The 24,227-nt window shown below is 41.2% G+C and overlaps 1 protein-coding gene across 4 annotated transcripts in view; it reads left to right on the forward strand.

Annotated features, from left to right (window-relative positions):
- Window positions 1-7,774: 7,774 nt before the first annotated feature.
- Window positions 7,775-24,227, forward strand: part of USP10 (ubiquitin specific peptidase 10) — a 74,656-nt gene continuing 58,203 nt past the window's right edge. For all 4 annotated transcript variants that reach the window (XM_073308088.1, XM_073308090.1, XM_073308089.1 and 1 more), the window contains exon 1: window positions 7,775-7,917. In XM_073308088.1, coding sequence (XP_073164189.1) covers window positions 7,897-7,917 — 21 coding nt within the window. In that variant the 5' untranslated portion in view covers window positions 7,775-7,896. The remainder of the gene's footprint in view (window positions 7,918-24,227) is intronic.

Here is a 24,227-nt window from a genome sequence, read left to right on the forward strand (position 1 = left end):
TTGAATGGTTAAAGGAATCCTATACTTTACAATTGATTTCACAATCTGTAGGGCAGGGTAAGTCTGCTGGCTTGCAGTAAGTCTCTCTGGATCACCCAAAAGATGAGGGGTCATCAGTCCTTTGTTCAAAGCTTCCTTGTTGTTAGAAATCACAGTCCAGAGAAGTGGAGCAGAATGGAAGCCAAAGATGTGATGTCACAGTCTCCTCTTTTATACTTTCAGACCATGTGCCTGTAAAGTTACTGGCAAAAAGAGGGAGTCTTAGATCACATATCTCATTGCATCCTCTGGCAGCCAATGCCTCAATTTTCTCTTAAATGTCTCCAGGAGGGGTTCACTGGGCAAGCTGAGTGTCCTTAATGAGACATCAAGCAGGCTAGCTGGCAAATCTATCTTGGGGCATCACCTAAGAAAACATGTTTGAGGTACAACACATAGCAAATATTAATAACTTCATCTACACATATAGATTTAAATAGAACAATACTTAGCAGTCTATAACTTTTCCATTCATACCTTACAAGTCATACTTTGTACAAGAACTGTGCAACAGTAGTGACACATTAGTGCAAACATGTACTTGTGGCACCTTAGAGACTAACCAATTTATTTGAGCATAAGCTTTCGTGAGCTACAGCTCACTTCATCGGATGCTGTAGCTCACGAAAGCTCATGCTCAAATAAATTGGTTAGTCTCTAAGGTGCCACAAGTCCTCCTTTTCTTTTTGCGAATACAGACTAACACGGCCGCTACTCTGAAACCAGTGTAAACATGGTCACCTTTCTTTTACAGTGTCACACCCCCTACATGCAGCAGTGGTTGCTCTTTTGATAAAGTGTTCTCATATAAGCAGCTAGAGCAAGACTAAAGGGGACCAGCGGGTGAAGCAGAAACTGAAATCAAGGACAATAATCTTCTGCCTTCTGCCTACTTCAGTCCATTCTTTTCCTACCACTTTGATCAAAAATTAGCAGTCCACACACTGTGTAAGGGCTTCATTTATCCTGTAGAACAGATGCAGTTTCCAGCATTCCACGGTGGCTTTGACGTTGTCAGGTGAATGTTGCAGCATCTCATTGAGCTGGCAATCTGTAGCTGGACAGGACTTCAGGGGGTAGAAAAGTAAACTCACAGAATGCAAATGCTGACGTACCTGCCCCCCCCTTTTTAAGATTATGGTGGGCCTAATAATGAAGGGAATTGAGACGTGCAACAGAGGCTAGGAGTTCCTTTGAGATTGTGACAATGCTAAAATAGACTGTTTTGCACAAGAAGAGGGGGCTTGAATTTAAGCTAAGGTAGGTTGAGATACTAAAGGAATGTAATCAGGAATTCTTTACAGAGAATTAAAACATGGAATAAAGTGACACAAACATCTACACGAGCTACTAATCAATGTCTACAAAAAAGAATTAGAGGAGTATAGGGAAGAGAAGTTGTACTGAGGCTGTACAATTGTTAAAGCATGGGAGTGGAGCTAGGTCTTGCTGATGAAAATGGATCCATTGTTTGTACTATTTGGAAGTCTTCATGCTGAATGTTAATGAGCATAACAAGCACAGGGTCAGTGGATTTTTTGCATTAACTATTTCAAACAGATAAAAATGGAGGATAAGCAGAATTAAAGGCAGAGACTTTCTTCCAGCCATTGAATGTTTCTTTTTTCCAAAGGTTTCAGAGTAACAGCCGTGTTAGTCTGTATTCGCGAAAAGAAAAGGAGTACTTGTGGCATCTTAGAGACTAACCAATTTATTTGAGCATAAGCTTTCGTGAGCTAAGGGTGCTAAAACTGAGAACATGCAACAATTCTAAATGCAATTACCCACGTTCATCTCCAAAGCAAGATTCAAATAAAATGCTGTTGCAATTCTAAAGAACTCAGTTACATGGTCTCTAAAATAAAACCTGCACTGATTTAAGACATTCTAAAACTGAAGGTATTATTAATGGTTGCAGTTACTGTATCTTTATAGAAACTAACCAATACTCAGTTACTTCAGGAGATATTATATGGGGCTTTCTAATTTTTCATCGTTTCATCTTGTGTAACAACATAAGAACAGTTTGACAATTGTCTGGGTTTTTTTTTCCAATCGACTATTACATAACAAATCTCTCTTAGCTCAGGTAATATTTATAAGTGTCTAAAAACCGCAGTTTCTTATTTCTGTAACTATAAAGGAGATAAGATATGACAGGAGATGAATTACATTCTTTATTACAGAAGAAAAATTGTGTTTGTAAACAGTGAATATTTGTTTTACTATTTTAAAAAGCTTTGAAAATATCTTTAATTCTACAACAACATAAAGGAGAATACATTTACCAAAAATATTCATTTTGGACTGTAATGACAGGAAACTGATCAGTACTCTGACATATATATTGTATACCTCGTGAAATAATACTAACTATTGCTTACCTAACCAACTTCACATGGGTCTGAAATGACAGTTAAGAGTTATGGTGATGATCATTATAAGATGCTTTAGAACCAAAGACTATCATAAGCATAATGGCTGAGAGCCACAAAGGTATTTAGATGCTTAAAACTCAGACTTAAGCACCTAAATCCCAGTTTTGGCACCATTGCGATCCACAAAACTTCACCAAAATATATAGGCACCTCTGTTCCTGCCTCTGGGCATGCACACCAATCCCTCCCTCTAGGCATCCTGATGCTTATTTCCCATCTGAGCCCCAGAGCAATTCACGAACTGGGGGAAGATAGAGAGAGAAGGTGGTGAGGAAATATCTGTCATTGAGTCAACTTCTGTTGGTGAGAGAGACATGCTTTTAGGCTTACACATAGCTCTTCTTCAGGGGGAAGATAGGCGTCCATCTGCATAAGTGGAGTGCAGGACTCAATCCAGTCCGCATGCTCAGAGGCTTTCTATTGGATTGGGTCCCATTCACAATCTGGCCACCTACCTTTATGACTTCTTTTACCCCAGTGGTTAGAGCACGTGTGTGGGATGTGGGAGATTCAGGTTCAATTCCCACCTCTCTGCCAGAGGGGGGAAACAAGGATTTGAGCAGGGAGTCTCCCACCTCCTGGGAAGATTCTCTATCACTGAACTATGGGATATTCTTGGGGGAGGGGGCGGCTCCCTCAATCTTCCTGTTGAAGCTGTCCCACTGTGGCTTAATAATGAAAGAGGGATTGGAACAGGGGGACCGGCCTGACTTAGGTGTAGTCTAAAAAGTTAGGTCAACCCAGCTACCTTCCTTGGGGGTGTGAAAAATCCACAGGTAGTTAAACTGCCTAATCCCCTCTGTAGACAGCACTAGATTGACAGAAGGATTTTTCTGTCAACCTAGCTACTGCCTCTCGGGGACCCCTCCTGTTGGCGGGCAAACCCCTGCTGTCAGCATAGGTACACTCAAGTAGAGAGAAGCCCCAAGTATTTATTGGTTTCAGAGTAACAGCCCTGTTAGTCTTTATTCGCAAAAAGAAAAGGAGTACTAGAGGCTCACGAAAGCTTATGCTCAAATAAATTGGTTAGTCTCTAAGGTACCACTAGTACTTCTTTTATATTTAAGTATTTATTGACAGTGGAAGAGTCATTGGGCCAGAGACAAAGAGAGTGAGGGAGAATGACTGTAGTCCATGGGCTAGGGCTGGTAGACGGGACACCTTGGGTCCAGTTCCCCTGCTCCAGTCCCTCTTCCATTATTGATCCACAGTGGAATAGCTTTAACAGGAAGATCAAGGGAACCCCACATTAGAATATCACATAGCCCAGTGATTAAAGAATCCTCCTGAGAGGTGGGAGAGACCCCTATTCAAATCCTTTCTCCCCCTCTGGCAGAGAGGGGGGAATTGAATCTGGGTCTTGCCAGGTAAGTACGCTCACCGCTGGGCTGAAAGGTATAAGGTGGGTGCCAGTAATATCACCTCCTCCTCTTGCTGTTTTGTGTGGCTCCTAACTCATTCCTGCAAGAAAACCTTAGGTGCCTAAGCCCGTCTGACTCCAAGTGGCTGGTTTCCATTCATGGGTGGACCACTAAGTTCAGGGCAGGTCTACACTAGAAGGTGCTGCAGACCGCTGTCGCGCATCTGCTGAAGATGCTCTAGGCCGTGCTCTCCCATCTGCCATCTCTAGGGAGTGCTCTCCCATCTGCATCATTACTCCACCTCCACGAGAGGAGGAATCTATGTCGGTGGGAGAGCACCTCATGCTGACATAGGGCTGGTGTGGACAGCGCTTGGGTCTCTGTAACTTGGGTCACTCAGGGTGGGTGTCTTTTTCATACCCCTGAGCGATGTAAGTTAGATTGACTTAAGAGTAGACCTGCCCTTAGGCATCTATCTCAGAGAGAGGGGTGAAACATAGCACACACCCTCTGGTGGGCATCTCCAAGACCCTTTGGCTAGCTTAGGTGACTCTGTGCCTACCACACTGGCTTTTTGTGGATTGCATTCTTAGGCACCTATTTCTCCCCTATCCTCATTCATTGTATAGGGAGGTTAGGCACCTAATTTGGTATTCTGGATCTCTGTGTTGTTCCTATGATGTTCTAGGTGCCTAAATGTTAGGCTCTGTGAGGTTCAGTATTGCAACACCTAAGTACCTTTCTGGATCCCACCCAACATGGGCATTCTGAATTAGCGAATGGTTAGACTTGGGCTCCACTAACCTACCAGGAATTGGAATCAGTCAAAGTAATCTTCTGTACTCTTGCTGTAAGATTTAACCTCGGACTATGGTTTCACAAGGTTTTGAACTGCACAATTCTACAACACTGCAGGAGTGTCTCTAGTTACAGACATTACTTTTGTTATAAATATCCCACAAAATCAGCTTATTAGTGTTTTAAAGGCCTGAGTTCAGTTCTGGGAGTTTTCTCTCATCAGTCTCAGCCTGACGGACTCCTTTGCATCTTGCCTCACTTTTTTTAGCCATACCCCAGTTTTCTCCCATCAACAACTGCTTTTAATTCATACTCCAAAGTTCATGTGGGTGGCACCCTGCTGTAGAACTCCCATCTATACATTCAGCCTTTTTTAACCAACACTACAGTTTACCAGGGGCAGTGCTCTATGTTGAAGTGAATCCTGCCTTCAACTAGATGAGTTTCCTGTGCATTGTGGTCCATAATTCTCTTTGTAAACTAAACAGCCAGTGGTGTTTTATTTTATCATATGTAATGCCCAAAACAATAACAGCTATTTTGTTAAGATTTTAATACTTCTGCTTCTCTCACTTTGGGAAAGAAGAGCTACACTTCCCAGAAACAAGAGTGAGAGTGGTGGAGACAGGGTGTGTGTCAAGAAAAAGGATACAGAAAAAAACCCAAAGAACCAGAACAATTATTCACTAAGGCCATGTCTACACTGCCATTTGTGCTGGCAAACTTATGTCGCTCAGGGGTGTGAAAAAACACCCCCATGAGTGACATAAGTTTTGTCGGCATAAGCGCTCATGTGCCCAGTACTATGTCGGGAGGAGAGCTTCTCCCGCTGACATAGCTACCGCCGCTTGTTTAGGTGGTTTTATTATGTCGACAGGAGAGCTCTCTTTTATTGGCATAGAGTGGCTACAAAAGTGATCTTACAGAGCTGGGCTGCTGTACGTTTGCTAATGTAGACATGGCAAGAAATTAAGCTGTGAGATTTCCTCATATTGCAAATGCCAATATGTTAGAAAATGCCTTGAGTGCAACTTCACCTTAAATAGACTGGGGTAAACCCTGTTACCAAAAGCAAAGTGGGTGAGGAACACTTTTCATTTGCAGCTTGAGCTTAAACCAAAATCACAAACATTCCTAAGAGTCAGATATTTCCATGCTTGATATTTTATTTCATCCCAACTAGTTGGAATCTGTCTCATTACATGTGATACAGACTTTTATTCCGGTAAAAAAGTGCAGAGTTATTTTTTGATTGGGATTTTTTTTTAAATTTCAGCTGGAAGAGAATTGGGTGAGCTCACTCAAAATTCACAATCTGTAGGAAGAAGAAAAGCCCAACATGAATGTCTCCTTTTCCTTCACTACACCCCCTATATTTTTCTTAGCCCTCCCCTCAACTGCTCTCCAAAAAAAAAAAAAAAATCTCCATGGCCTTTTCTCTGAAAAACAATCATAAGTTTGATCATAGCAAGACATTAATAGTTTCTTTGACCATCAGACTCTAACTCCAGCTTTGTAGGATACAGTAAGATTTTTTTAAAAGAACAAATATAGAGCAAAAGAAACATATCATACGGATGGGCTAATTAGTGAAGTATACTGTGGATTCTCAGCCTGGAGGTTGAAGTATTGCCAACCTCAAGCATTAGAAAAGCATGAATCAGCTCCCTTGACATCATGAGATTGTCTTAAATATTTGAGTTTTTTGTCATATACAAATTTTGAGTTGTTTTAATTTGCTTTCTGATGTTTGAGGCTTTAGGGTCTCATATTTTCAAACTTTTCTCTGAGACATGACGTTTAGAAACTTACCTTTCTTTTTATTTCATTAACAAAGCTGAGATTTTCAAGTAATAAAATGATAATAAAAATGATTCTATTAGCGGGGTCTTTAAGCAAAAGATTTTCAATAAAACTGAAGTGTTGGCAATAGTGGAGGTTGTGATCGCTCTGCCTGTCCCATGTAAAATTTTAGTAAAATTAGCAGAGGGTCCTGGCATGGAAAACATTGAGAAGTGAAGTAGATGATGTGACTCCTTCTGAAACATTTTAAAAGACATTTTGTATTTGGAGTACGGGTGGGGAAGTTTTAGAAATGAATTGTCTGACCAGTAAAGTCAAAGCTAAAAACATTGGTAGACTGCAGCAGATTGCAGTACTGGTCACATACCAAAGTATAAAGACTTCAATTTCTTGGAGGCAACCTTTTGGTTGTACTGCCATTATGAACGCACATGGTGTGTGTTCTTTATTAACACGTTGAAGATATATTGCCTCCACCAAGGAACTGATTTTATACCGTGTATAAATGGCTTGTCTACATTGGTAGTCTGCGGTTAATAGAAACATCATCTTTCTGAGTTTTTCCAGCGGGGCAAACCGCTCCCATCATACAACTGAATGAAAGGTGGCTGCCGTGAGGTGCCACTTCCTGGGACCTGAGCTAGAACTTAAGACCCACAAACATCTTGCCACTGCCAGCAACCTTGCAGAAGGCAGAGTCAGCCTGACCGAAGCCGAATTCTCCCGGCAGTGGAACATGTGGCAACTACACGTAGGGTGACCAGACAGCAAGTGTAAAAAATCGGGATGGTGGTGGGGAGTAACAGACGCCAATACAAGAAAGAGCCCCCCAAATCTGGACTGTCCCTATAAAATCGGGACATCTGGCCACCCTACCTACAGGGAGGGACAGATCTCCAGGGGCGAGCTGGGACTGTGCACCTGTGCCTCAGGGCAGCCCAATGGCTGACAGGTGTGACGCTTAAAGGGCAGCGCATCAGCCTGGTTGGCACTGACGTGCACTTGGAATGGCGGGTGTTTTTGAGGCTGTCTTTGCTGCAGCCCAATTTCACGCCCAGAAGGAAGGCGGGGGGGGGGGCTCCCTGTGTAGTCATCCTGCTCCCCTCACAGGGAGAGAGATCAGGCTGGACCCCTTGCCATCAACGGCCGCCTAGGCCTCTGGGCCGCAGAGAGGCCCGAAGCCCCCCGGCCGGCCCCATCGCTCCCCGCCCCCATCTCTCCCCCCCCCCCGCCGGCTCAGCTACTCTCCAGGCCCCACCCCTCTCACCCCCCCTTCCCGGCCGGCGCGCAGGCGCAGAGCCCTTCCCCTGCCGGCGGGGCGAGCTGCGCGCAGGCGCCCTGGTGACCGCCTGCCCGCCCGGCGGTGTGTGTGTGCGCGAGAGAGAAGATGGCGGCGGCGGGGGCAGCAGCGTGAGGAGCCGAGCGGACGCCGAGCTCCCCATTGAAGCGGGGGCGCCATGGCCTTAAACAGCGCCCAGGTAGTGCCTAGCCCCGGGGCCCGCCGGGCGGGGGGTGGCGGGGGAGCCTGGCCCGGCCCGGCGGGGCTCTTTGGCCCCGCCGGCCCAGGGGAAGCATGCTGCCCGGGACTAGGCCCAGGGTGATTCTGCAGCCTCATTGAATCTCCTCAGGGGAGTGGCGGGCCCTGAATCCCCCCGGGGCGGGGCGGGGTGGCCGCCCGCCCGCTCTGATGGGGAGAAGGGACCCTGGCCCTTAATCGCAGGCGTTTCACTGCGGGTTGGTGCGGGGAAGGGGCGGCCTCCTAGGTGTCCTTTGCGAGATGTTGAGATTCCTTCTCCCTCCAAGCCTGGGTGGGGGCGCGGGGGGGGGGGGGAAGGAGGCTAATGGGCTTTTTGCGGGGAGGGGAAGTGATTCTATAATGGACAGGGAATAAGGAGTTTGGGGTTTAATTTGGGTTTTCCCCTCTTCCCAAACAAACCGTAGTGCATATGCTGCAAAGGGCTGAGTAACGAGATTAACATGGGCTGCGATGTGTGCGAAAATCCCCGTGTGTGTGTGTTAAACCAAGCAAGGTATCAGTGCAGGGAATAAAAATCCTGCATTTGGGATGTGTGTGTAATAAACCAGCCAAAATATCTATGCAGGGAATAAAAATCCTTAGCTTAGCTAGGAAAGAAAAATCCTTAGTTTAGCTAGGAAAGTTAGCACTTGAAGGAAAGTTAGCACATGAGGCTTGATTCTTTGGTCCAATCTCTAAGGCGTAAAAAAAAAAAAGCAAATGATTGTATGGGACAAGTTGAACATTCATCGCTTTGCGTGTGCAAGTTTTGTCCCCAATCAAAGTTTTGGGGAATCAATATGCTGTATTGGCAGATGTGTATTTTAAAAAACGAAGTTTTATGCTTGATCAGATTAAGCATAATACAAATAATAATAATATGCTGTTTTACTTCTTGAAAAAATATTTTAAGAAAATGAAAGTGTTTAGTGCAACGTGATAATGCATTAGTTGTGTGGCATATTTTTCTGAAAGTCATTCATCAAAGAGTTTGTGTAGTAAAAGTAGTGAATTAATGGTGATGGCTGTGCTTTTTTTTTTAAAGCCAAGAATATACTTCTTGTCAATCTTGATTTTTGAGATGGCTGTTTTTGTTTATACTTGAGTGCTGGAGGCAATTGGTCTGTGTGGCCTGTTTATCTGGTTTTAATATTTATAATAAAACATAATGGTTACAAAGTTTCTTACCTTTAATTTCGTCTGTAAGCAGTCTATGGGAATTAATATAATTTTGTTTTTCATGTGATTGATCAGTATATGATATTGAACAAACAGAATACAACATATACCATAATGAAAATCGAGAGAAACTCAAAGTTAAGCTTTAAAGATTTTTGGACTCCCTTCTACCCCATCCCCAAGTGAGTAAAATAAGCAGGTGCAGTGCAAAAGACAGAAGTTCAGATTTTCTTGATGGCGAATGAGACATTTTTTGCATTGATGCTTAGTTCATTAAGTCTCTCTCTTTTTTTAATGCAAAGAAAAAGCACACAACTGATAATTTACCTTTATATTGTAGCAGTTAAAGTGGATTATACATGCAGCTTTGCTCTTTTTCCAATATACACTTTTCACAGTGAGTATCTTCCAGGCCACTTAACCAACTGTGGGTAGCACTATTGTTAGTGTGACTATTCTGTATAAACTGAAGCATGTAAGTCTTTGCAGGATCAGGACTGAAGTTTGTGTATCCTTCGGAAAATGAACTTGCAGATTTTTATTTTTTTTTTAAATCAATCATCTTGGCACTTTACAATTTTCATCTGCTGATATTTGTTTATTCACTGTCACTCATTACTTCTGAAGATACTCTAGTTTTTTAAGGTTTCAGAGTAACAGCCGTGTTAGTCTGTATTCGCAAAAAGAAAAGGAGTACTTGTGGCACCTTAGAGACTAACCAATTTATTTGAGCATGAGCTTTCGTGAGCTACAGCATCCGATGAAGTGAGCTGTAGCTCACGAAAGCTCATGCTCAAATAAATTGGTTAGTCTCTAAGGTGCCACAAGTACTCCTTTTCTTTTTGCTAGTTTTTTAAATGTTTGCTTAAAACTCTTATGAGCATGTATTGTTATAATCCAGTTTTGCATATTGTTTTTATTTTGGCATCACTGTAGGTGCAAGTGATAGTATTTTAGGATAGCATGCTTTAAATGTTAAAGTAGGAAGAGAATATTATTTGGGAGAAAATAAATTTGAGTTTATCCTCAGGACTGCTCTTTCCAAAAGGAGATCCTGAAGAGAAAAAGTTCTTTACATACTCGTGGGGTGGGGTGTGTGTGGAAATGCAATTTTAGATGTAGATGTGATGGTTTTTTTAGTGAGAGTATGTTTTGATATGACTTGTCTGTTAGTATGAGTCTACATTGATGATTTATTAACACATTATGTGCATACCATCATGAAGAGACCCAGTAAAGGTATAAAGCATTTATTTTTCCATGTGACTATGAACTAAATTTGTTTGAGAAATATTTGTCTCCAAGGAAAAGTTCTTCTGATTCTCTGACTGTTTTGGGAACCATGAAACATGCAGTCTGTTTTCAGCAGAGCAATGTCATCATCCAGAGAGTTGAACTTTAATGGAATGGAGAAAGTGTATACACTGGGCTTTAATTCCATGTTTACTATATTTTTATTTCTGTTAAAGTGATAGTACATGACATTTTTAAAGGAGTATCTTGAAATGACAGTTTTGACAATGTGCTGTACAAAATGCATTTCAGAATATCCCAATATAATTCAAATATACTTGTCACTTTTGGCTTTTTTATTTAATCAAGCTATTTCATAATCATTTTAATCAAACACTTAAGTATAGTAGAGTGACAGGAGTGTTTATGGGCGTGTACTTCTGAGCACATTTAAAATCTGTTAGATTTTTTTTTTTCTCTCTTCAAAGACAGAACTTGAAATAAACCTGTTGCATCACTGCTGGAGTCCTGTATACTATTACCGGTATTAAGCTTTGTTTTAACGTTAGCTGTGTTTGAAACTATATTACATTAAGAGAGTTTAAAAAATCCTACTCTTAAAATAAATTTCATTCTTCAGCAAATGTTAGAAGTTTCTTTATTGGCAGTATTAATACACAGTGCTAGTCATGAATGCTTGGAACAGCTCCTATTTCTGTTTGTTTTCTTTATCTTTTTAGGTGGAATTAGTTGTATGACAAACTTCATGCATAAACCTTGTGAAAACAAATTAAATGGGGAAAGGGATACAAAAGTGGGATGAATCATTGCTTGCTTGCTTGTTCTTTGACAAGATTAATTTAGTGCCATAGAAGTAACTAGAAGGAAATTTGTAACTTTTTCCGTTTGCTGCCCCCCTTCCAAAAAAAAAAAAAAAGTCTAGACTACAGTACTGGTTCAGAGACCTTTTTTTACAATTGCTACTGCAATTTGCTTATTTACTGACTTTTGTAGTGTCAGTTTACGGAGCCTGTTTGTTGCTTAGACACACTGCTACCTCCATCATGTAACTATTAGAAGTAATTCTAAAGTTGAAGGGGGGGGAAGTAATGCTTTTGCATATAGATAAAGTATGCTGTTCAGTTTCTATTTGTTATGATACATGTGCAGCATGCTGTGTCATACAAAACAGACATCTGTTTGTAATAGAACTTGCTGGCCTTGGGCCATTGGATTATAGTCATTTGTCACTTTAATGCCATTTCAGCAATGTAGATGTTCATTTACAAAGAATTACACATGCTAGAACTGCAGTTTTTCTTCTTAGTGGAAGTGCTTTATTTGTGACCATTCAACATATAATTTAGGATTAAGGAACATTGTACAGAACAAAGGTACTTCATAGTAGAAAACCCTCATGGTATATTTAGATACATTTTAAAATTGGGATTAGAAATCCATATTCCTGTTTAATTACTAGTTTCTTATTTTAGTGAATAGGACTGTACAGACCTTTTGGGTGATATTACCAGTGGTGGGTCAGTGTTTTCTGGGGTGGGCGAAGGAAGGGGACAAGGGGTAGAACCTTTTATTTTCCCATTTTGTCTAAATAGTATAATAGGATTATACTGTTTTAAATTACCTAAAAGATATAACTTTGTACAAATCAAAGTTATTGCTAATATGTAGATTTGTTTGTTAAAATTAGTTGAGTTATTGTGCCAGTGAGCACAGCAGTGTGTGTTTGATTATTAGGTACAGCAGTCTTAATACCTAGTTTATTTGGAACATCCTAACATCACCATTGTATTCTGGAGTTCTCTACTTCACTGGGGCTTGAAATAGCCCAAATTAGTTAACCTTCAGAGCATGCTGCAAGGCCTCTTTTCCTCCCTTGCTTAAACGGAGATGGGTAAGGCTGGGTGATCCTTGGGAGATTGTCTTGGAGGGGCTTATTAAAATTCTGTTGTGTGTTCAGGAATGCATTTTTAAAAGATTGTCGAGCCTACTGTGGATTTTTATTTTGTAGTATAGGAGAAATGGAAATAAATGTTTAATAACACTTTGTGAAAGTGACACTGGTTGTAGTTATTAATCATGTAAGCAGTGATGTAAATCTAAGGAGGATGTGGTTGTGGAATCAATTTCATAATATATGTTAAAATTTAATTAACCGAGAATCAATAATTTTCTATTCTGTAGCTATGTTTTATTTTGATAAGTGTTGGGGATTGGCCCAACTATTTTGGAATTCAGATAATAAACTTCAAAAGGATTGCCAGTCTGCAGTTCACTATTGTATCTTGTTACCTGTGCACCTCTCTCTGCTGCCATTAGTTTGAATATTTGGGTAATTCATTTGAATGGAATGTTGTGATCTTCCTGTACAGCACATCATGAAGCTAGGGCAACATTATCACTTCGGAAAAGGGAAAAAAAGTACTAAAAGTTTATTTAAATACTTTTAAAGTGGGGAAGAGGATCTGGAGGCCTTCAAAAAGAGGGAGGAGAAGAATTTTATAGGAAAGCTCTCTGTATAAAAAATTCTAGTTTTCAAACTTCCTCTAAAGGTAATGTGTGGGGAAACATTTTAAAAAAAAATTATGAAAAGATTGAGTTCCCTCCAATAACAGTGTGCATGGTAGATGCTTTTTAGGGTATTGTTTTGTTGGAACTGGGCTAAATATCCTAGAATCACAACAATAGTGCAGTGCGATCTGTATTCCCTGAGTACAGTGGAAAGGATTTTTCATTTCATACATCATTTAAAATTTACTGCAGTAATTTCACAAAGTTGGGGCATCTCCTCTTAACTCACAGTTCTTTTCCCATTGAAAGCTACATATTTGTCATGGATTTACCAGTATTATTACAATCCATATTAGAGTAAAGAAGCTGTACATCCGTCACAGAGAATTTTATTTGTGGTGAAAATCACGGCATTGAAAACTCCTTGTGGTTGTTTCTCTGCAGACATCAAAACAATTTTTAATCCAAAGCAGTACCTAGTGAAAAAAGGCCATTGTTATCGTGATGTGTATTTTACTGTTTTGCCATAGGCAGAGCATTGATCTTTACATATTGTGAAACTTAAAGATTGTTTATCCACATCATGCTTTTATTTTTAACAGTTTAACAAAATACTAATACAAACTTATTCAAGTCTTCAAATGCAGTATGTGGTCACCAGAAACTTACACTTTTGTTTTTAAAGCTACTGCATTTTCTTTTGCCCCCAAGGCATAGATCCTGCACTGCAGGATTGAAATTTTGCTGCACATGCACTCTTTTACTCTGCCCTCAATTGTTTTTTGGCCAGTTGCCTAGCCCAGTACAGGTCTGAAATAAAGGAACAGATTCAGAGTCAGCCACACTTCCGGTCTTGCGAGGCAGGAGGTAATGGGAGCAGAACGCAAACACAGGGAAGTGAGGTGTTTGTAAATTTTTGCGTGGTGTAAAAGTACCAAATTATTCTAGAAAGGGAATGGGGTGGAGTGAAGAGAGAGAGGGAAAATTAATTGCTTAATTTTAAGGTGGAGGTTGGATTTGTTTCAGCAGCCTGCCTAATGGTATTTGGTTTACAGCAGCACTTATAGGCTTCAACCAAGAGAGGCACTGTAGCGAGACACAGTAAAAGACAGTGCCCAACTTTAAAAAATTACAGTCTGAATAGATGAGCTGGACAAAGGGAGGGGGAAACAAAGGCATATAGCAGTAAAGTGACTTGTAGTACAGCAGGTTAGTGGCTGAATTGGGGGGTAGACTCTGGATCTCTTGAGTCCCAGTCCAGTGCACTATCCACTGGACCATGCTGCCTGTAGTAGTGGTGTCTGATTGGACTGGTAATAAAAGAAAGTGAGAAATAATGACCCTGTAGAATGGAAATCCTCACTCCCTCTCATCCCTTGTCTCCTCCAAAAAAAAAAATGTAAACCACTGCTGTTTGAATTTCTGGTGTGTGATCTGTTACTATTCACTGAAGTAAAATCCTAATGTAAGCTGTATTGGAAAATCAAATTAAAGTTATAAATCTTTTAAAAGAATTATTTAAATTAGTTATGTGCCCATCCACCATCAACTGAAAGAGCTTAAGACAGAAAATAAATATAAATTAACATTTACACAATAATTTAAACATTTTTGTATTGTAGTAGGGGAGAACTGATTTTACTGACAACTTCTTGGGATTACAAGCCACAACAAAAATAAAGTACATAATAAAACCATACAAGAGTGAAGAGGAATAGTCCAGTTTTAGAATATAAAAAGTAAAACTGTAAGAGTAAAATTTGCTTAGTCACCCAAGTTCCAGTCTGTCTTGGCAAGTTTGTCTTTTATTCACAAACAAAACTGGATTCTGGTGGTCCCCTCTGCTACTTAGATAGACAGCTCCCTAGCAAAATTGGTTTAAGGCACCTCCGAAAGAAGAGCTTACCTTAAGGTGCCTGAGATACCGTAATGTTGCCAGGAGCCCACTCCCCCAAGTTTGCTTTGTTAGGGCAAAGATAATGAACATGTTATCATGATTAGTACCTGTGGTTGTTATATAGAGGCCATTAAGGGTGATTAGTGTCATTGCTGGGGTTTGTTGTTATCCTCAGAATAAACTGTTCCACAGAATTGTTACTGATATCAACCATGAAAGCAGTGTAGTGCAGAGTGCTAATTAAGTTATTCTGAAAGTATTCTTTCAGTTGATTTTTCACTTCATGTAGTTTCTATCAAAAGCCTTCTTTGGGCTGTAGCTGTCACATTGCCTATTACTTTTTTTTCATATTCTAAACCTTTCTTAAGCAGTGCACAAATACAATTTAAGGCACACTGAGGTTTCATTTTTCATATCACCTCTGAGTGGACTAGCAATCAGAATGGAGAGTGTGTGTTATCGACACTACAAAATCCAATTTTCCAGTCAGCCAGCTTGCCTTATCTATCTCTCTCCCAACCCAAGTGTCACCAGGAACAACAGTTTTATGATCAGAGCCGAGGTTGCCAGACTCTTTGCTTGTGTGGCTCACGTTTTAATACAAAGATAGTCTCATTGATCTCCTGTTCCTTTACATTACTGTGGATGACATCCCCTTTGGTTCATGATGGCATAATATCTGGTGGTGGCTACAGCAGTTGCCTACATGGAAAAGTATTATTAGGAAAGTATATCCTGTTTGAAGCTGTATCTTGTGCCAGTTTAACAGCTGGAAATATGGAGGAGCCAGCAGTATATGTCACTTGGCTTTCTGTGGGCCACCAGCAAGTGCTCCACAGACCCCAGCTTTGGACTATCTTGATTGTGTTGGGAAGACTTCAATGTGATCAACTTACTGCACAAGTTGCTGCAGTGACAGTTTGGAGCCACAAGTGTTTAAGCAAGACTTTGCACACCATGCTTTGTATATTATTTGACAGTGCTTCATAATGACTTTTTACATGATAGCCACTGTTTAAAATGTTATTAATTGTAGGCATTTTCTCATCTAATGAAGGCCAGAAAATAACTCTTCTAAAATCAGTTTAAGCACAAGGCTCAGTACACCCCATATACTTCAGGAGCAATCAAAAGTTGTACATACTGATGGTTGGCAAGCATGAAATCAGAAAAAAAGTTCTTATTCACCGAAGCCTTATTAGTTTAGTTAGTATCCTCCAACTACTTGAACTAGTGTTGTGTAAGTAACAATGTTAGTGATTCTTGTACTGCTGTTTATGAAATAACTGTAGATCTTGCTAGGAGGTCTTTTTAAAAGTGGATTTGAAACCACAGGAGAAAAGGACTATGCTGACTTCACAGTAGTAAGATTAAAATATCCAGAAATCTGAATTATAGTTTTGAAGCATTGTGGCTGTTTTACCACTAATAGCATTTTAGATATCACTATCTTAGTAAAAAGAAAAGGCGTACTTGTGGCACCTTAGAGACTAACAAATTTATTTGAGCATAAGCTTTCGTGAGCTACAGCTCACTTCATTGAATGCATTCAGTGGAAGAGAAGTTAAACTTGTTAAAGATGATAAATTGAGTTGTCTGACATTTCCAAAATCTAGTCCTCTCCATTCTTACATTCTTATTGGAATGTGCAAAAGGGACTAGAAAGATCTCAAGACAAATAAATTCCTATAAGAAAAACATAAAGGAAGAGTTTAATATGCCAGAAAGTTACAAAAGTGGACACAGTTTGTATACATTAAAATAGTTAGGCTTTCTACACTACAATGTTAGGTAGGTGTAAGTCACTTTGTGTCAGTCTATTTGTGCATGTATCTACACTCACATTTGTCTCCAGCTGATGTATGCAGCCTTTTACAGCAAGGCAGTAAAACCACCTTCCTGAATGGCATAGAGCCATGGTCAACCTACTGAGGTTGACACAGTGGAAGTATAGATGCTGCATGACTTGTCAACTCTACCTGTCCACCAACAGATGTTCCACCATGCCCAGTTCCATGCGACAGTGATCACTCTGGTCACATTTTTAAACTTGGCTGCCCAGGGGCTAGAGACTGGAAACTGTTCCTTCTTTAAATTCCTTGTGTTTTTGAAATTTTTTCCCCACGATTGTTCACCTTGTTGAGCACACCTAGTAGCTCACCTTTGTTGTGTGCAGTTGCCCAACCATGCTCTCAGGCCTTGTCTACACTACTGCTTAAGTCAGTATAAGTTACATTGCTCAGGGGTTTAACCTCCTCTCCCCGAGCGATGTAACTTACATCGCCTTAGTGCTGTGTCAGTGGAAGGCGCTCTCCCATCGACTTATTGCATCTTCACCAGACCTGCTAAATTGACGCTGCAGCATTGATTACAGTGGCACCGATTTAGCACAGTAGTGAAAACAAGCCCTAAGAGAGGTACTAGACACATTCTTGCCTGGATTAGACAGGAAGTATTGGATCTCCTGGACCTGTGAGGAAAAGAGGCTGTGCCACGCACAGCTACAGCCCAGCCATAGAAACATTGACATCTATCAGCAGGTTGTATGGGGGATGCAGGCGGAGGGGTATGACAAGGATCAGCAGAAATGTTGTGTGAAGGCGAAGGAATTTTGTCACAATACCACGTAGATCTTGTGCTGTGCTGCAGACCTATCACTTCTATAAGGAACTGCATGCCATACTTGGCAGAGACCCCACCAGCATCCTGCAGAGCACCATGGATATGTTGGAAGACTGAGACAGAGACTCCTGCCATGAACAGCCAGGGCTGGGTGGGAGGAGATGTGGCAGGGAACTCCAGCCATGCAACGATCCAAGACCTGTTTGAGACGCCTCCACAGTTTAGCCAGTCCCGCCAGGAAAGTGCAAATGAACCTGATGAAGGAGAAAGGAACTCTGGTAATTCTGTGCATGCAATTTTCCTTATAGTATTTAAATGTAAAGATGGTGCCCAGCCTATCCACATGTTGACAAGACAAAATGTGAAGCTGTTTACGTACAGAGGGATAAAAGATCTCTTGAGAGATCTTGATTAAACTTTCATGGGGATGCGCTGCAGTCTTTTCCCAAAGGGTACTAGGAATGTCTATCTTATTTCTTCCTCCTAATAGGATAGTTTCCCACACATCTCTGCAATGAGTTTGGCTGGCAACATTGCAGTAAACAGGCTAGCAGCATATGGGGCCTGGCAGCTTTGGGATGCCAGTAGCAGCTGTGTTCTATGTTCCTTTGTGACCCTCGGGAGTGGGAGATCAACTAAAATCACCACCTCCAATGAAAAACAGTGCCAGTATTCAGTGCCATTGACCTGTATTCATACCCATGCGATAGGGACCAAAATTATATAGCTTCATGCAATAGAAAATCCTTCTGCACCCTTTCCTTGCCGTTGGGAGACATACTCATCATGGCTGGGGCTGGAGAGCAATACTGTGTTGAGTTGCTCCAAAACTGAAGTGTCAATAAGCATTTCTTATTAAACTTGTTTATGGAAATAAGGGAAAGGAGTTTTGAAACATTCCCCTTTCCCTTGTGACTTTAAATCCAATGGTACGTATGTCTGTTTTTTTTATCAGCAGCTTCTGGCATGGCTGCCTTGAGGGGTGCCCCCCCATGCCTGCAGAACGCCTAGCCCTGAGGATGAGAAAGAAGAGGACTAGGGAGGACGTGTTCTGTGAGATTCTGAAAGCCAGTGCTGCATCGAACTGTAAACTAAGGACTTGGAGGGCCAGTATGACTGACAGTATGGACAAAGACAGGACAGGAAAAAGTCCTAGAAGCCCCAGCAGGAAAAGGAGAGGGAGATGCACCAGGACATAATGGGGCTTCTCAGGTAGCAAACCCAACTGCTGCAGACACTGCTTGGCCTGCAGATCCAAAAATCCTGGACTTTCCACCTTTTGCTATCCTTGGGGTACTCCATGGTTGCTGCTCCCTACACCACTCAACGTAACGTGGGATCATGGGGTGCATTCTTATCCCTACCACTCCACTCCGGAGGACATCAAAGAAAGCCACAGCTTCCCATACACTGACCTGTGAGAACCACAACTGGTGCACGTGTAGCCACAATGGACTACCTTTGTGTACTCAAATGAACACAATTTTAAATTTTCTAATTTTAAATTTTCACTCTGTTCAGTTATATTAAAAACTTGTATAACATTGGCTGTGGATTTTTTTTAAACATTGATTTTTCTGCCCTTTTTTCCACTCTATAAAGTTCTGTTTTTGGAGACTCAAATTATCTTTATTCACAACAAATATTGCAGAATGCATAGCAGTCATCAAACCAAACAGTAAATACACATTGAGCACCGCAGACTTCATAGCTTCACTGAAGCACCCAGCCATGTTTTGTAAATGTACAGCAAGCACCCCAGAATTCATAGCAGCACTCCAAGCTCCAGGTTCAGAAAACACTCCAGCATAGAACACTACTGTAGCTGACAGTTAAAGTGCTCTTCCAAAGCCTCTGTCAACTGCATAGCTCCATGTTCAGCTCTTGTAATGCCCCTTATGTCTGGCTGTTCCAAGTCAACAGGCAGCTTCTCCACTTCCACCCTAGTGACAGCTTTCCCTCTTTTGTCTCGCACATTTTCCAGGAGGCAACATGTAGCTATAATCATTGGTCTGTTTTTCTCCCTGAGATCCAGTCTAGTGAGTAAACACTATTAGCGTCCCTTCAGTTTAACAAAAGCACATGGAACAGTCATTCAGCAGCTGCTCGAGCCAATAGTTGAATCTTTCCTTGGTACTTTCGAGATGATCAATGTAGGGCTTCATGAGCAAGGGGCAGGCTGGCTCTCCCAGAGTTACTATTGGCATTTGATTATTGCCAGTGGTAATTTGGCGGTTGGGAAGTGTATCCCTGCTTGCTGCTTTCTGAACAGTCCTGTATTTTTAAAGATGCATGCATCATCTACTTTCCCTCAGCAGCCCGCATTAATATCAGTGAAGCTTCCCTGATGCTACTTTTCTATGGTTATGCAAACATTGGGGGATCATTTGCTGTTGATGTACTCTGGGGCAAGTTGGGCTGGTGCCAAAATTAGGGATATGCATGCCATCTGTTGCCTTACCATAGTTTTGGAACCCCAGTGCTCAAATCCATCCACTGTGTCTTGCACATTGCTGAGAGTCACAATCCTGCATAGCCATGTTAATCGTCTCCTGCTAACTAATCACATGACAATGGACCCTAAATTGAATTTTCCAACTCCAAAATGATTTCCCACTGACTGGTAGCAATTTGATGTTTCAAGCTTCCAGAGTGTGATTGTCACTCACTTCTCCACTTTCAATGCAGCTCTTATTAAGATGTCCGTGTGCTGAAGGGCTGGGGTGAACTTGGGGCACTGATTCAGGCATTTGGCCTTTCACATTCAGAATTTATGCAGCTACTTCTTGTCATCCCAAACATACATTATGATGCAATCCCACCAGTCAGTGCTCATTTCTCGGGCCCAGAAGTGGCATTTCACCATTTGTAGCTGTGCAAGAATGCCACCAACAACCTTAAATCGTTTTTCACTGTGTCCCTCAGCAAACTGTCCTAGAAGAAATCCTCATAGCCCAAGTTGTTAAAATACTTCCTGGTGGTCTGCAAACACAGGAGAATTGTGTGTCCTGTATTTGCAACATTTATGATGATAGCCCAGAGCTCTGTGGGATCCATGCTTGTCAGGGATGACAGAGACCAAAAAGTGTTTTGCAGATTTGTAGGACTTCTATTAAAAAAAAAAGGTGAGAAAATTATTGGATATGGATGGAATTGTGGGGTGGAATAAGTAAAATGCTGGAAACTTTACCACTAGCTCCCAGAGATCCCTGGGCAAGTCATTGCTATCCCATAAAACATTGCAAAATATCTCAAAAGGCATTGTACTGGATGTCAGCGCTTGCCATACTGCGTTACCTACCTGTGGTACATGGCACTTTACATCAACACAAGCACTCCTGGTGATTATGTGCAGCTCCAGTGCAAGCAGCCAAGTATGCATGCACCTGAGCAATACATAAACTTTGGCGTCTATATGGCAACATAAATTGCATCGACCAAAATTTGTAGTGTAGACATGGCCTTAGAAAATTAGATTTAAAGCCCGTAAAACTTACTTAGTAGGGGTCTTTCATAAACTGTTAAGGTAGACCCCCCCAATACAAACACACTTTTTTTTAAAAAACAGACTGCCATGTTTTTTACTGATAAACCCTGAATATGTTAGTAACTTTATATTATCCTCTTGTAACTTGAAACATTGTTGAATCTCTTGTTGGCACTGTCAGTGTTTAACAAATAGGCATTCACTACATGTTTAGGGGAGAAAGAATCCCAGATCTGCTATTAGACTATGGAATTTTCTCCCAAGGGAAGTAGTAAAACCCCTATGGTTCGGGCCATTTAAAATAGAGAAAGCTTTTGTGAATGCACATTAGTAAACGTGCAGTAGATAAAGATACTGCACTGACCATAAGATAAGAAATTTAATAATTATTTAAGCCATCGCTAACTTTAGTCAAGCTCCATACAGGATCAAGATAAGGAAGAATATAAGGGTTCTCTGATAATCAAAGTGCTGTTTGCATTGCCAGACTCCCCTCCAATTTTTCAGGCCAGGTATCTCATCCTAGAATTAGGAGTGTAAACAAAGTTAGTGAAAGAGTAAATCCCACTTTTGTATTAATAGATCCATAGCAGTATATCCCTTAAAAAGCAAAATACTTCCAAAGCAAAATACTACACTGCAAACAGTTCTTCCCCTTGGAGAGAGAGGATGAGAATCAACATCTCATGATAGATGTTGGTCATGTTGCTTAATGCATCACTGGAAGATGCTTGGATACTGTGGTGATAAGAGCAGTGTAAGAACCTACATAGAATTACACCCACACAAACTACAAACTATGTGATAAGAACATTAAGGTTGCAAAGTCAAGCACTCAAAAAGTTAGGAATTGCCCCCGTGGATTGATTTAAATCACAAGCAGGAAACCTCAATTTAAATAATAAATTTTAATCTTGTTTTGCATTTGTTATTTTCGAAAAGAGATGTTGATTCCTATTGGGTGGTATAATTTGGTATTACTTGTTGCAGACCAGGGAGGTTATATCTACACATTTTATTTAAACAATTATATAGCTTAACATACATTTATTTAGATTCTTATTTTTTATTAGAAAATTATGAATGATGCATTTCTTATTTACTAGATTAAATTCTTACTTATGATTTGTGTCAAGCTGCATTTGAGTGGAAGTTGAGATTCAATTAAAAATGCACAAAATTCCATTTTAAAGTTGTTTTTATTAGTTCCATAAAACTACCTAGAAAGTGCTAGGTACGTAAGAGAAAAACAAGTTTATCAAAACATGTTTGCATTTAAAACTCACTAAAGTAGGTAGTTAAATAAAGGAAGTAGTATGTGTAATTACTGAATTGCACTGGTGTTTCTATTCACCACATCCTTCAGGATTTTAGAATTGGTAGAGCTCATCTTCTTACCCTTCATTTTTATTCATAGGATGAATAGGTTGAAGAAAAATAAGCTTTCCTGCTTTTTCAACTCCCATTTGGTTTTTCAGTTTTGAGTGAACTAGTTGTTGAACTGAACTAACTGAATAAACTGAAATGAGGAAAATAATCTCTCTGTACCTGCAGAGCAGGCTACTATAATCAAAAGATGGTTTAGCATTTCCACAAAGTCTGATTCTAGGTGCTTTGCCAGTGACTTCCACCAATTACAATCCATTACAATCTACATACCACACTATGCTGACAGCTTGTGCCACACGCTCTCAAAGAAACTGCAGAACCACCTGATCAACATCCTCAACAGCAAACAGGGAAAGATTAAGAATGAGCTCTCAAAACTGGATACTCTCATAAAAAACCAGCCTTCCACACAAACTTCCTCGTGGCTGGACTTTACAAAAACTAGACAAGCCATTTACAACACACACTTTGCTTCTCTACAAAAGGAAAAGGACACTAAACTATCTAAACTACTACATGCCACAAGGGGCTGCAGCAATGGTTCCCTTAACCCACCCAGCAATATTGTTAATCTATCCAACTATACCCTTAGCCCAGCAGAAGAATCTGTCCTGTCTCGGAGGGTCTCCTGCCCCTCCACCCCCACAAACATGGTACAGTTCTGTGGTAACCTAGAATCCTATTTTCGACATCTCCGACTCAAGGAATATTTCCAACACACCTCTGAACAACATACTAATCCACAGAGACCTTTCTACCAACACTACAAAAAGAAGGTTTCTGGGTGGACTCCTCCTAAAGGTCAAAACAACAGACTGGACTTCTACATAGAATGCTTCCGCCGACGTGCACGGGCTGAAATTGTGGAAAAGCAGCATCACTTGCCCCATAACCTCAGCCGTGCAGAACACAATGCTATCCACAGCCTTAGAAACAACTCTGACATCATACTCAAAAAGGCTGACAAAGTGGGTGCTGCTGTCGTCATGAATAGGTCAGAATATGAACTGCTAGGCAGCTCTCCAACACCACTTTCTACAAGCCATTACCCTCTGATCCCACTGAGGGTTACCAAAAGAAACTACAGCATTTGCTCAAGAAACTCCCTGAAAAAGCACAAGAACAAATCTGCACAGACACACCCCTGGAACCCCGACCTGGGGTATTCTATCTACTACCCAAGATCCATAAACCTGGAAATCCTGGGCGCCCCATCATCTCAGGCATTGGCACCCAGACAGCAGGATTGTCTGGTTATGTAGACTCCCTCCTCAGGCCCTACGCTACCAGCACTCCCAGCTATCTTCGAGACACCACTGACTTCCTGAGGAAACTACAATCCATCGGTGATCTTCCTGAAAACACCGTCCTGGCCACTATGGATATAGAAGCCCTCTATACCAACATTCCACACAAAGATGGACTACAAGCCGTCAGGAGCAGTATCCCCGATAATGTCACGGCTAACCTGGTGGCTGAACGTTGTGACTTTGTCCTCACCCATAACTATTTCACATTTAGGGACAATGTATACCTTCAAACCAGCAACACTGCTATGGGTACCCGCATGGCCCCACAGTAATCCAACATTTTTATGGCTGACTTAGAATAGCACTTCCTCAGCTCTCTTCCCCTAATGCCCCTACTCTACTTGTGCTATATTGATGACATCTTCATCATCTGGACCCATGGAAAAGAAGCCCTTGAGGAATTCCACCATGATTTCAACAATTTCCATCCCACCATCAATCTCAGTCTGGACCTGTCCACACAAGAGATCCACTTCCTGGACACTACGATACTAATAAGCGATGGTCACATAAACACCACCCTATACCGGAAACCTACTGACCGCTATTCCTACCTACATGCCTCCAGCTTTCACCCAGATCGCACCACACGATCCATTGTCTACAGCCAAGCTCTACGATACAAC

This window comes from Lepidochelys kempii, chromosome 12, assembly GCF_965140265.1.
Source record: "Lepidochelys kempii isolate rLepKem1 chromosome 12, rLepKem1.hap2, whole genome shotgun sequence".
NCBI classification, from domain to species: Eukaryota; Metazoa; Chordata; order Testudines; family Cheloniidae; genus Lepidochelys; species Lepidochelys kempii.